A 12,719-nucleotide genomic window follows, 5' to 3' on the forward strand; every position below is an offset into this window, starting at 1 on the left:
TCGCTCGTCATGTCCGATCAACAATCGTCCCGCGGCGACGGGGTTTCTTCGTCCCGGCAAAAAATAATTTCCGCGCTGCAAGTAATCCGGAAGAACCCGGTGTACCAATCGATCGTCATGCGGCTAGGCCACGTAGCCGACACACCAAAGAAATGCAAAAAGTCTCTTGTGGTGCAGCCGGTTGCGGCGTCCACAACGGACGACGGTGGTTTCGGTGATTGGCGTACCGAAGGGTTGCCCGAACACTCGCATCGAAGGCCGTCACCGCCATGCTCCGTGTCCCGTTCCGTGTCCGACTACGGCGTGGTGAGGTCGTCGGCGCGACGCCAACACGTCAGCGACACTAAACGTGTGGAGGAAGCGTACCGGCGAGGTTTCTGCGACGGTTCCGTAGCCGACGTGTTTTTCATGCGCCATTCCGCCGCCGCCACCGTGCCGCTGCAACAGCCAACGGCCGCCGGACGTCGACGACGGCCCAACTCGATGGTGTTTGCCGATGGTTCGCCATGGACGAGATTGAGCTCGTCCTCAACCGTTCCGGCTGGTCTAGGTTGTGGTAGTGGCTCTGGCGATCGCGTTCCGTCCAAATTGCACGTAGCCACCACGCCGACTGCCGCACCGGTGGTGTTGCACAGATCCTTACCCTCTTCCGCGTCGCGCCTCCAACGACACCGCCGGCTTTCGTTGCCCGTGTCATCTACTGCTCCCATCTCTGGTTACTCATCCCAAGGTTCCATCGACATGGAATCGCCGTCGGCCACGGTTCCCACCAAAGCTGCGGCCATCGCGCTACATCAGTTGATCGAGTGTTACCGGAACGGTTATCGAGTGACCGATCACAAGATTGCGCTCATGCTGGACATTCTAGACACGCAGCAAAAACTAGCAAAGGTACAGCCCTTATTAGAATGTGTTCCCGTGGACGAAATAGTTATCTTCTGTACCCTCCCTCCTTCTCCTACAACTGCATGAGGTCGGCTACCCTTGTACTTCATTTCTACATGGTCCTTTTTCCATCTCACATATATCAGCTATATGCTATCCAATCATCTCTTCGTCTACCCTTTATATTTCCTTCTTCGTTAATTTTCAAGAAATTTTCTCTCTCCAGCGTAAAGTAAGATATTTTCGTGAAATTATTTATTGAACGTATAATTAAAAACACAGTCATCTTAAGAATCAATGTAATTTTCAAGTCAATCGTGTAATAGAGGATTACATTATACGTCTAAAAAATAATATCATGAAATTGCCTATACCGCAAAAATATCATTCTTCACCCTATTTGCCATTGTCGTGGATGAAATAATTATAATATATTATGCATTTAACGTCTTACGTCCATGTTTTATAAATGTGTATTATCGCTAAAAATTATCGTATACCTTTTGTCCTTTATATCATTTGATTTTAGTGTACCATGTAATTTATATTTATGCGTGTCATGTAATTTCGTTTCGAGGTGATTTTAAAAAAAAATTATAACTCTATAGATATTATATACGGTGTCTTACAATATTTGCTAGGGGTTTTTTTTTTTTTTTTTTTTTACTCGATTTTATCTCAAATTGAAAATAGGAACGAATAAAAATATTAAATTTCAAACTCAATAAAACGTTTATTCGTAAGGTATACATATAAGTAGTACATTCGACTTATGCTCTACTTCCAAATCATTCGCTTTTCTACGTTGAATTTGCATAATACATATCGTATGGCCGACCGGGCTGAAAGCATTTTCACGTTTCGTCGGGAAATCATGCCAGGAAAACATATATAAAAAAAAAACTATTTTCTTTTTCCGTATTTGTCTAATGAAATATTTAGCTTCTCTGGTTATTTTTCTAAACTTCAAGTCCTTCTCAAAGTTTGATAATTATTATTTAAAGATTACAGAACTTTGTCACTATTATGTTCATTATTCACCATGGTTTGTTGTCAAACCACACTGATCCTTGTGAGAAAAATTTAAAAATAAATAAATAATCATTTAATCCTATTTGATTAATTGCAATGCCAATCTTAAAAATGCGATTTATTATTTTTAGAAATAATGGTAATTAATGAAGTATTAGTATTTTCCTTCTACGTTGAGATTGATATATTAAGTTGAAAATATTCATTATTTATTTTGTATTCATTAAAATTTACTAGTTCTTATTAAAATACATTTTTTAATTTATTTACCAACATATGCTTTGACTCGTAAATAACATTAACCTAAAGGTAAACTTTTTTATTACAAAAAGGTCGATCATTAAAATATAGAGGTTTTAAATTTATTTCAAGCTACAAATTCTGTTTTTCATGCATACCCAATTTTGTACTAGAAAATATCCCCCAAATAAAATATTCTGTTTAAGAATTTTGATTTTTGTTTAGGTTTTTGGTTTACATTTTGCAAGTAAAACGATAAAAGTTCTATTTGATTATTAAATATTTCAAAACCTATTTTCACGGGTACTACAAATTGTCAAATCTGATTGAAACCTTGTTTTATTCGACTTAGAAGAATTCAAAATGATTGATATATTCGATTATAGTGATTGATTAGAAAATTTGTTAGTTTTGTTTTTGATTGATACCTTGAATATAAACGATACTCTTTAAGTTTCGTTTTCATACATCTTATATTTTGTGTACTGATAATTTTGATATTTTATTTCATAAATGCATATTACATATTATAGATTATAAGTTCTAACTTATAAAATCTAAGAAATTAATAATATAATAAAATGTACATTATTTTTTATTATTAATTTAAATACATTTTTTTAAATGTTAACCTATTGTTTTGAAATATTTGAATATTATAGTTTGAATAAAATATTTCTTACTATAATTATTATGATTAAACATATATCTTTATATGCGCACGAATTAAAATGTATTTGTACGTCAATGAAAAGATAAATCTAAGAATAAAACATTTCAACGTTGACTTAATATCGTTTGAAGTGCTACGGGAGTACATATGCATATTACACAAGGAAAATATGGGAAAAATGAATGAGCCCAATCCTATAAACAATGCACTTTGAGCATGTGTTCGCTTGTCTCTGCGTTTTTCTATAATTGTACTCTGAATTTTTTTTTAATCAATGCCAGAAGCGAACAAGAGGTTTCTCAACAAGAGCATCCGACCTCATTGTTATAAACTCCCGTATTAAACGTTCTTTTTTATACAATGAATGGTATTTGACGGGGTATCATTTCAAAAGGTTATCTTTGCAAGATAAGCTTTATTATAATTTCAATCTTTTGCACATCTATGGATAAAAGTTACTCTTTAATTTTATTCATTCATTTTTTTAGTCTAATTGTGGCAATTTAAAAATCGAAACATATATTTTATTAGTATATGTTTTAAGCATCAACTACTACTATTTTTTATCATATTTTGTTTAGTATAATGTATTTTATTTTACAGTTTATATTTTAAATCAATTATGGAAGTACATTTTTAATCATGGGAGCTTTTTAGCTTATTTGTTGTATAATATAATTGTTTTATCGATCGTAGTAAATATTATAAAATTATATAGGTATTCAAAAATCAAACTTTAATTATTTGGTCAGTATTTCTTTTTTAAAGTTTAATGATTTGAAAGTTTTTTATGTATATAATACATTGTAATTACATTGTGTATAGATTTGTCATTTTTTTCAAGTTATTTTATTATAAATATCTAGTTTATATTATCGATATTAAATATTGAGATTATTAAAGATTTTTTTAATAATTCCTTATATTTAATCTTGTATCCGTGTATACCAAAATCTAATGATAAATTATTATGAGTGTAGAAGTGTAAAAAATTATGGATTTGATAAATATAATACCGAACTTTTAATGAATTAAAATTAACGAATATAAATCTGAATCGATTTTAAATTCTGAATTTTCTTAAACTATAAATGATAATAATATTCACTTTTTAAAATAGAATAACAAATTAACTGTTAACGGATATTTAAAAATTATTATTTTATGATTCATGTTAAAAATATTTTACCTACGGTATTCGTGAAATATATATTTTTTCTGTTGATATTTTATAATTTAAAGTTGAAATTAAAATTATAATTTATCGTAATAATTGCATTAATTTGCAAAATTAATTATGTAATAAAGATGATTACAAAAAAAAAATAACAATAAATATAATTTCAGTGATATACAAATGTGGAAAACATGTCGTTTTTAGATTCTAAGCAAAGGAAATAATCTATTTATTTTACCATAATGTTCTATTTATTCATTTTCAATTACCAAATTGTCGAGTATTTTAATTTCAGTTTAAAGAGAAATTTCATTATTTTAATTTATTTTCGTAAACTAATTATAAATATAGGCAATTTTAGTTTTAATTAACATTTTTAATTCGTCTACATGATTTAATTACTTATAACTCAATTTTAGTCCAGTTTCATACTAAATCTATTTGAGACAACCCACAACGGGGAGGAATAACAACGTTAGCTTTACACACCTAAAATAAAATGTTTGAGAAGTGTTTTTGTACATGACGTATATTTATTCATAACATTGGTTTTTATCATATAACAAAAATATTTTATTGTTCACATATATTTCACAATTATATTGGACGTAAAAAAAAAAAAAAAAAAAAAATTAGTGAAAAGTAATATTCTTTCCGAATAAGAGTGCGTTGTAAAAAACAAGAATTTATAAAAAACACAGAAGAGATTCGCCAGAAATCGTGTGGTGTTGTGTTATGACTCTCGTGAGGATAGTACGGCTGCATGCAGCAACGTCGAGTTAAAATTTAATTAAGTCTATTTTGCGGTATGTTTCCTTTATCACTTGCTAGTTTATATTTTCTGCGTGATCGACATAATAAATTAACCTTTATCTGATTGGCTTCACGGGCTGTGTGCAAATTTTAAATTTTCATATTTGAAAAAACTTATGATCAATATTGATGAGAAAATATTTTCCTTTTGGTAAGTTACAAGCTTGCAAGAACAATTTTAATGAGCATAAAGCATTTAATAGATGCATTGTTCCTCTCTTTTAAATAAAATATAACACTATTATTATATTACCGTCTATAATTCAATTGGAAAATAGTATAAAATGTTCTCATTAATTGTAATTATTATTTACAATATATAGGTAGGTACTGTAAGTATTTTTTTTTTTTTTTTGATACTTGGGTCCACGGATGAAAATTATTAATTCAATTAACACTATATATTTTATATGATTATGTAATATATCTATAAAAAAAGATTATTAAAATTTTTTTGTTTTTATAGAATAATTAAAAGTATACTTGTCGTTTTCAAACTTTTACATAACAATTAACTGTAATGTTGACAGAATATAATAAAAATAATACTTATTCAAATTGACTTTATCTATATTATTGTTTTAAACTTAATACTATGAATATAATAATAAACGATCGAGTTGTATATAACTAACTCTTACGACACCCAATATTTTTGTTGGCTTAATAATTGCATATTCTAACATTTAACCATTCGTAGATTTATGTTTTTAGATTTTAATGATTTGTTTAAAGTTTATACGTTTATACTTTAAATTAGCTATAAAAATAATATTGTATAAAATATACATGATTGGTATATATTGATCGAGTTTCACATTTAACTTGTAGTACGGTGTTTAGTGACTTAGAAATTTGAAAAGAAACCATTATTATCGAAAAAATGTAATTTATAAAATAAAAAGCAACAATTACTATAATTTTATTTTATTTAACGATAAAATATATAATAATAAGTTTAAACTTTAGTAAAGTAATTACTTAATTGATTTTAAAAAATATCAACTTTATCATTCAAGTATATTATAATAGGTAGAACTTTAAAGTAGAAGAATATAATGTCAAATACATTAATGTAAATATGTAAATTTATAACTTAAAGAATAAAGATGTAATATTTATTTTGTTATTTTATTATTAAAACATAAATACGTTTAATAAATGTAATATTAATTTAATTTTGAAAGTGAAATCATATTATATTTAATCAAAAATATTACAGAAACTTAAATATTCTTATGACCTATTATAATATTTATTTTTTGATATTATTACAACTTGCAATTATAAATATAATTAGATAATAATAATCTTGTCTCAGGAACTTCAGCAAGAAATGGAAACAAAAAGTCAATCTTTAAACTCTCTTGACACAAGCGGAAGAAAACTTCTAGGAAATCTATCATCTCAAGAAGATGCTGTAATGCTTCAGAGACGATTAGAAGAAATGAATCAGCGTTGGAATCAACTAAAAAATCGTTCTGTTAATATAAGGTATTTATATAATTTTCATTTGTTTATTTCATTCGTATATTATCAATAGTTTAAATTTCATAACTAAAAGTAGCTAGGGATTTTTATAAGGTGTATAATTTGTATCTGAAATGTAAAATAATATGTCTAACCTTTAAAATATGATAAATTTAGAACTGTATCATATGTATATCTTTTTTAAGGGTGGAGGGTAATTGGAACCTGTCATTTTACTTGTACCCCAAGGGATATGTACACCCTGTTAACTTTCATTTATATTATATGATTGTAATTTATAATTCCCAAGAAGCTCATATAGTACTGAAACTGTGATATTGAAGCAGTCCCGTTGGACTAGAATCATATTTAGTTCCCCCTTTTAATTCGTGATGCATCAGGAATAGTGTGACCTTTTGAATGATTTATTCGCGTTATGGGTACTAAGTTAAGCTCATAAAATTATCAACGTTTGCAATTGGTTTTTGTTAGGAACTTTCAGTTAATAATAAAACTCTGAAACTAATATTAAAGAATAATGTTTTTTGTTCTATAATCCTTGCATATTACTGTCCCTTTCCAGTCACACGTGTTCGAATTTATGTTGTATTAATCGAAAATATATACTTTATAATTTACAATATCTGTAATTTGTAATTCAAAATTAATTTATATTTTTAGAAATAGATTAGAAAATAATACGGAACATTGGAATACTCTTTTATTATCTTTAAGAGAACTAGTTGAATGGATTATTAAAAAAGACACAGAAATTTCAAGTTTTGGTCCATTAGGAAACGATTTGACAACTTTGCAAAAGCAACAGGTATATAAATAATTAGCTTTTTAGTTTAGAATTTACTGAATAAAAATATTGAATGTAATTTAGGATGATCATAGAGGGTTCCGTAGACAATTGGAAGAGAAGAGACCAGTTATTGATTCTAACCTACGCAGCAGTCGCCAATACATAAATAATGAATCTCAAATTGTATCAGCTGTAAAAAATGAAGGTAAGAATAATAATATAAATAATATTACTAAAGTAATACAAGTATATTTAGAGTATAGAATGGATAAAATTAATCTTTTATGTAATTAAACTGTTAATATTTTTTTTTTTTAAAAACGAATTTTCACATGTTTTAATTATTTTACGAGTATGTATGATCAAATTACTATGTAAAATATTTTTAAAATTACAAATTGAATAGTGAATATCAAAAAAGTTGAAAACTGTCCACAAATTAGTAATAAAACAGTATTGTATTTATATTTTCCGTGATTGAATATTAATAATTGTTTTTTAGTTGGTTATTTGAATTAATGACATAACATTTTATTAAATATTTTAGTTTAAATTGAAATCCTAAAAATCTTATGAAATAAAAAGACAAATTCAAAATTATATATTGTTTGAATATAATTCAAAATTAGTTGATACATTTTTTAATTTTATATTACGTTTATAACATACGTTTATAACGTGTTGCAAATTCTTGGATTCATATTATCTATGTAATTATTAAAAGTTCTTCAATAGAAATAATGATACTTTCCTGTCGTGAGTTGAACTTGGTTTTTCATTATTTTTCCTCTCATTTTTCTATTGCTCTTAAATTTTCTGAAAAATTATTAGAAATTTGGAAATAGAGTAGTTATTTAGAATAAAAAAAAAGACTAACCGTAAAAATGTAAAATTAACAATTCGTTTTTTAATTGTTTTATAAAAATTAAAATAATTCATCAATGTGTTTTAGCTGGTTAAAATTATAATTAAATAAATTCTTATTATTGTAATTTTTGTTTTAGAGCTTTAGACTATTGATCTTAATATAACTATTATTATTTTCGATTTACATATGAGTAAAAAATATTGTATGATTACAAAAATGATTATTAAAATACGTATTTATTATTAAATTTTAACTAACTGCAAAGTGAACAACTAATGTAAAATCTTCGATATTTGCAAGTACTATTTTTATTGAATAAAAACTTATCATTAATTATGTAATTTAAACAACTAATTATAGTACTGCCATAGTTTTACATGCTCGGATTTTATACGATAATTATTAATGAATACGGGATTCCAGTCAACAGTCACATTTACAATGGTTTGGTAACCACTTTTTAAAAGAATTGATTATTAATTTGAACATGGTCAACTTTAATTGACATGAATTGAAATACTCGAACGAAATGATATATAAATCCACTTAAGTATAAATTTTTCTGACACATAAATATAAATTAAGTAATATCTTTGTATATTCAAGATCTTCATGAATAAAAAAGTAAAAACTTAGATATTTTTAAATAAATAGTAATTATTTATCTCAAACTAATATTCTATATCATTTAAATCTAGCAATAATTACTTCTTGATTTTATGTAAACGTAGTTTTCTTTGTTCATAAACACTACAGACTAAATAAAATAAATTCACATTTCATGGAATAACTTTTAAGAAGAAAGTTAACAGCAATTATAGCCTATAATATTTTTAAAATGGCTTACTGTCGAATTTTTAAATTCTTTAAATAAATACTGGATGCTGTACGTGGGCAATTCTATTCAACTGTAATTTGTGCAAACTAATACAATTTTGTACATATTTGTATTATAATTCTTACATTTTTAATATGAATTCTAAACAATACTATCAGTGATTTGTATAAGTGTTTTAATTTTTTCGATAATATTAATAGATTTTAGATCTATTACCATTTTTTAGCAATTTATATCATTGGGTTGACCAATTGAAAAAATAGTAACACTGTAACATATATTAGTAGCGTATTTACATTAATTCTACAGAAATTGTTATAGTTAATAAAATCAAATTTTTTGTGAGATAAATCTCAATATAACTTTTTACTAAAACTTGATAAGTACTTAATTATAAATTATAATATTTAATTTACTTGTTTTTAGAAATTAACAATACTGGAGATTCTAGAGGATATCGTAGTGCTGAAGAACAAGCCCGTGATTTAACAATAAGTTTAAAACGTGAAGTTACTCGTGTTTCTGAACAATGGAATTCTTTACTTCAGCGCTCGGATCAGTGGCAACGAAGCCTGAATGACTCTATTAAGGTACATATTTTTCTGATATCAGTTGCAACATAATTACACAATTTTTACCGAAAACCACATAATTATAAAATAAAAATATAATATTGATAAGTTATAAATATTTAATTTAAAATACTCATGATTAATACATTTAAACTGTTTATATCTACTATATTTTATTATCTGTGTATTTATTTATTTTTTAAATAGCTTAACATACACTATAGTCTAACTTTTTTTATAATTAACAGTTTATAAATATATTTATTTATTTATTTTTATTTTTATTCTATTAATTTTAAAAAATAATTGATACTTTTATGAAAATAAAAATAAATAAAAATAGGAACCATGTGAATATGTATTAGAGTACACATTCCTCAGAACTGGGTAATAAACTATTTTTATACAATAGCCATTTGTTGCTTGAGTAGTAGCCAAATCTGATGGCCAATCGATTTATTCTGTTTATTTTACTAAATGAGCCAAATATTGATTTATTTGTACTTCAATCATTTTCTTCTCATTACTTATAGAAAATGCAGTTATTCCAGAAAGGTCTAGAAGATTGTACTTCAAAATTAGCTAGTGTTGAGGCCATGTATAAGACATGGCCAGTCTCTGGTACTAGTGACTCTACAAAACGTCTTCAAGAACTACGGGTACCTATATCATAAGTGAATAATTTAATTAACACAACTAAATTAATTAATTAAATTTGTTATAGCAATTTGGAGACCGACTTAATCCTGTACAAAGATTATTGGAAGAAGTAAATGATCAAGCTAGCATACTCGCAACAAACAATATTACAATATCTGCATCCAATAAAATCACTTTACAGGATATTAATAACCGGTAATTTTTTCAATTAAGTATTCATGATTTTTATAATTTTTATAATATATTTTATTATAAATTGTATATTATATTTTATGTTATTTTAGGTGGAAAGTTTTGCAATTAGCTATGGATGATAGATATAAACAAATTCGTGATACTGGTAAAAACATTATTAACAACAGTAATGGAACTTCCCCAGCAAGTCATATTGAGGCTTCTACTTCTCTATTACTGAGTGGATCAGTGGACCCTCCATGGAAACGTGAAATTACTCCCAACAAAGTACCGTATTATGTTAAGTAAGTATTATGCAAAACATATCCTATAATTGGTTTCAGATATTGGTGCTTAAAATGTTTCAATTTTGATATGTGTAAATCGTGTTTCTTTTATGGATTACATTCTAACTATATCAAATTTGTTAATTAGTCATCAATGTGAGTCTACAAACTGGGATCATCCAAAAATGTTGGAATTGATGTCTTCATTATCAGAATTCAATGAAGTAAGATTCTCTGCTTATAGAACTGCCATGAAATTACGGACTGTTCAAAAACGCATGTCTCGTAAGTAATATAATTATCTAATTATGTATAAGCCGAAAAATGTATAATAGTTTTTGGTAATTTTTTTTTTTAGTTGATTTATTGACCCTAGAAGCTGCTTTAGAATCATTTGATAACCATGGTCTTCGTGCTCAAAATGACAAATTAATTACTGTGTCCGAAATGTTAACTATATTAGGATCTATTTTTGATACACTAGCATCTCAACATCCATCTTTAGTTCATGTTCCACTTTGTCTTGACCTATCTTTAAACTGGCTATTAAATGTTTATGACAGGTAAAATATTAAAATTCATAACTTTAAAATACAGATCCAAACTATATTTTATTTTTTTCAGTCAACGAACTGGTCAAATTCGTGTACTCTCATTTAAAGTTGGTTTAGTATTATTATGCAAAGGTCATTTAGAAGAAAAATACCGTTACTTATTTAGGCTAATAGCTGATCCAAATAGACAAGTAGATCAACGCAAATTAGGACTTTTATTGCATGATTGTATACAGTTACCACGTCAATTAGGTGAAGTAGCTTCATTTGGTGGTTCTAATATTGAACCATCTGTTCGAAGTTGCTTCCAAAAAGCTGGAAAAGACAAATCTGTTATTGAAGTGAGTATATTGAATAGATATTTAATATTGTAGACAAATTTCATATTTACTAAATATTTAAAATAAAACTATTTTAGGCAATGCACTTTTTGGTTTGGCTACAGCAAGAACCTCAGAGTATGGTATGGTTAGCCGTATTACACAGACTAGCTGAAGCTGAATCTGCCAAACATCAAGCAAAATGCAACATATGCAAAACATATCCTATAATTGGTTTCAGATATCGGTGCTTAAAATGTTTCAATTTTGATATGTGTCAATCGTGTTTCTTTTCTGGTCGTAAAGCCAAACATCACAAGCTTACTCATCCTATGCAAGAATATTGTACAACAACAACATCTGGTGAAGATGTTCGAGATTTTACTCGTGCTTTACGTAATAAGTTCAAATCAAAACGCTATTTCAAAAAGCATCCCCGTGTTGGTTATTTACCTGTTCAATCAGTATTAGAAGGTGATGCTCTAGAAAGTCCTTCACCATCTCCACAACATTCCAACACTCCTACTATACCTGATGTTCATAATCGTTTAGAATTATATGCTTCACGTTTAGCTGAAGTTGAATATAGAGCTCGTAGCAATTCAACCCCAGATTCGTAAGTTTACCATCATATATAATTATACTTAGTTCAAGTAATATATTATTAAACTATTACATTTTTGGGTACAGTATTTTATTTATCAAACCTTGATACTTTTATATACTGATTAAACTCTTATGATTAAGATACATTTTATTCATTATAAATGTTATCAAATTGAATTTGAGTTTTGTCATTCTATAATAAAGTATATTGAAAAAATTATTTAAAATTTTCCAGTGAAGATGAACATCAACTTATTGCCCAATATTGTCAATCATTAAATGGTGGTTCTGAAACATTACCATCAGTCCCTCGAAGTCCAGTTCAAATAATGGTTGCGATTGATGCTGATCAACGACATGAGTTAGAAGCTATGATTAAGTAAGCCTAAAAAAATGCATTTTTTCCTTATTTATTTATATGTGTTAATATTTAATTTTAGGGAATTAGAAGATGAAAACAATCATTTGCAAGAAGAATATGAAAAATTAAAAACTGGTTCTGGCATCAAAGGGTCACAAAATATTGTGCCCAATAATAATGGTGAAGTTGACATGGTATCTGAGGCTAAAATGTTACGCCAACATAAAGGTCGCTTAGAAGCACGTATGCAAATACTGGAAGATCATAATAGACAATTAGAAGCTCAACTGCAAAGACTTAGACAATTATTAGAAGAAGTATGTAGAACAAAAACCAATATTTTGTTAATTTATGGGACTAGTTACTTCTTTATAAATGATT

General features: G+C 27.4%; 1 protein-coding gene across 1 annotated transcript in view; it reads left to right on the top strand.

The window, feature by feature from the left end:
* The window catches only part of LOC112685812 (dystrophin, isoforms A/C/F/G/H-like), a 47,424-nt gene that overhangs the window by 33,370 nt on the left and 1,335 nt on the right, over positions 1-12,719 (top strand). Inside the window, exons 53-65 of the mRNA XM_025557821.1 lie at positions 6,142-6,314; positions 6,972-7,116; positions 7,180-7,303; positions 9,231-9,394; positions 9,910-10,035; positions 10,101-10,231; positions 10,321-10,515; positions 10,646-10,782; positions 10,856-11,060; positions 11,122-11,392; positions 11,470-11,987; positions 12,213-12,356; positions 12,418-12,655. Of these exons, the coding sequence (XP_025413606.1) occupies positions 6,142-6,314; positions 6,972-7,116; positions 7,180-7,303; positions 9,231-9,394; positions 9,910-10,035; positions 10,101-10,231; positions 10,321-10,515; positions 10,646-10,782; positions 10,856-11,060; positions 11,122-11,392; positions 11,470-11,987; positions 12,213-12,356; positions 12,418-12,655 (2,571 nt within the window). The remainder of the gene's footprint in view (positions 1-6,141; positions 6,315-6,971; positions 7,117-7,179; positions 7,304-9,230; positions 9,395-9,909; positions 10,036-10,100; positions 10,232-10,320; positions 10,516-10,645; positions 10,783-10,855; positions 11,061-11,121; positions 11,393-11,469; positions 11,988-12,212; positions 12,357-12,417; positions 12,656-12,719) is intronic.

Source organism: Sipha flava, unplaced genomic scaffold (assembly GCF_003268045.1).
Source record: "Sipha flava isolate LNK unplaced genomic scaffold, YSA_version1 292_pilon_pilon, whole genome shotgun sequence".
NCBI lineage: Eukaryota > Metazoa > Arthropoda > Insecta > Hemiptera > Aphididae > Sipha > Sipha flava.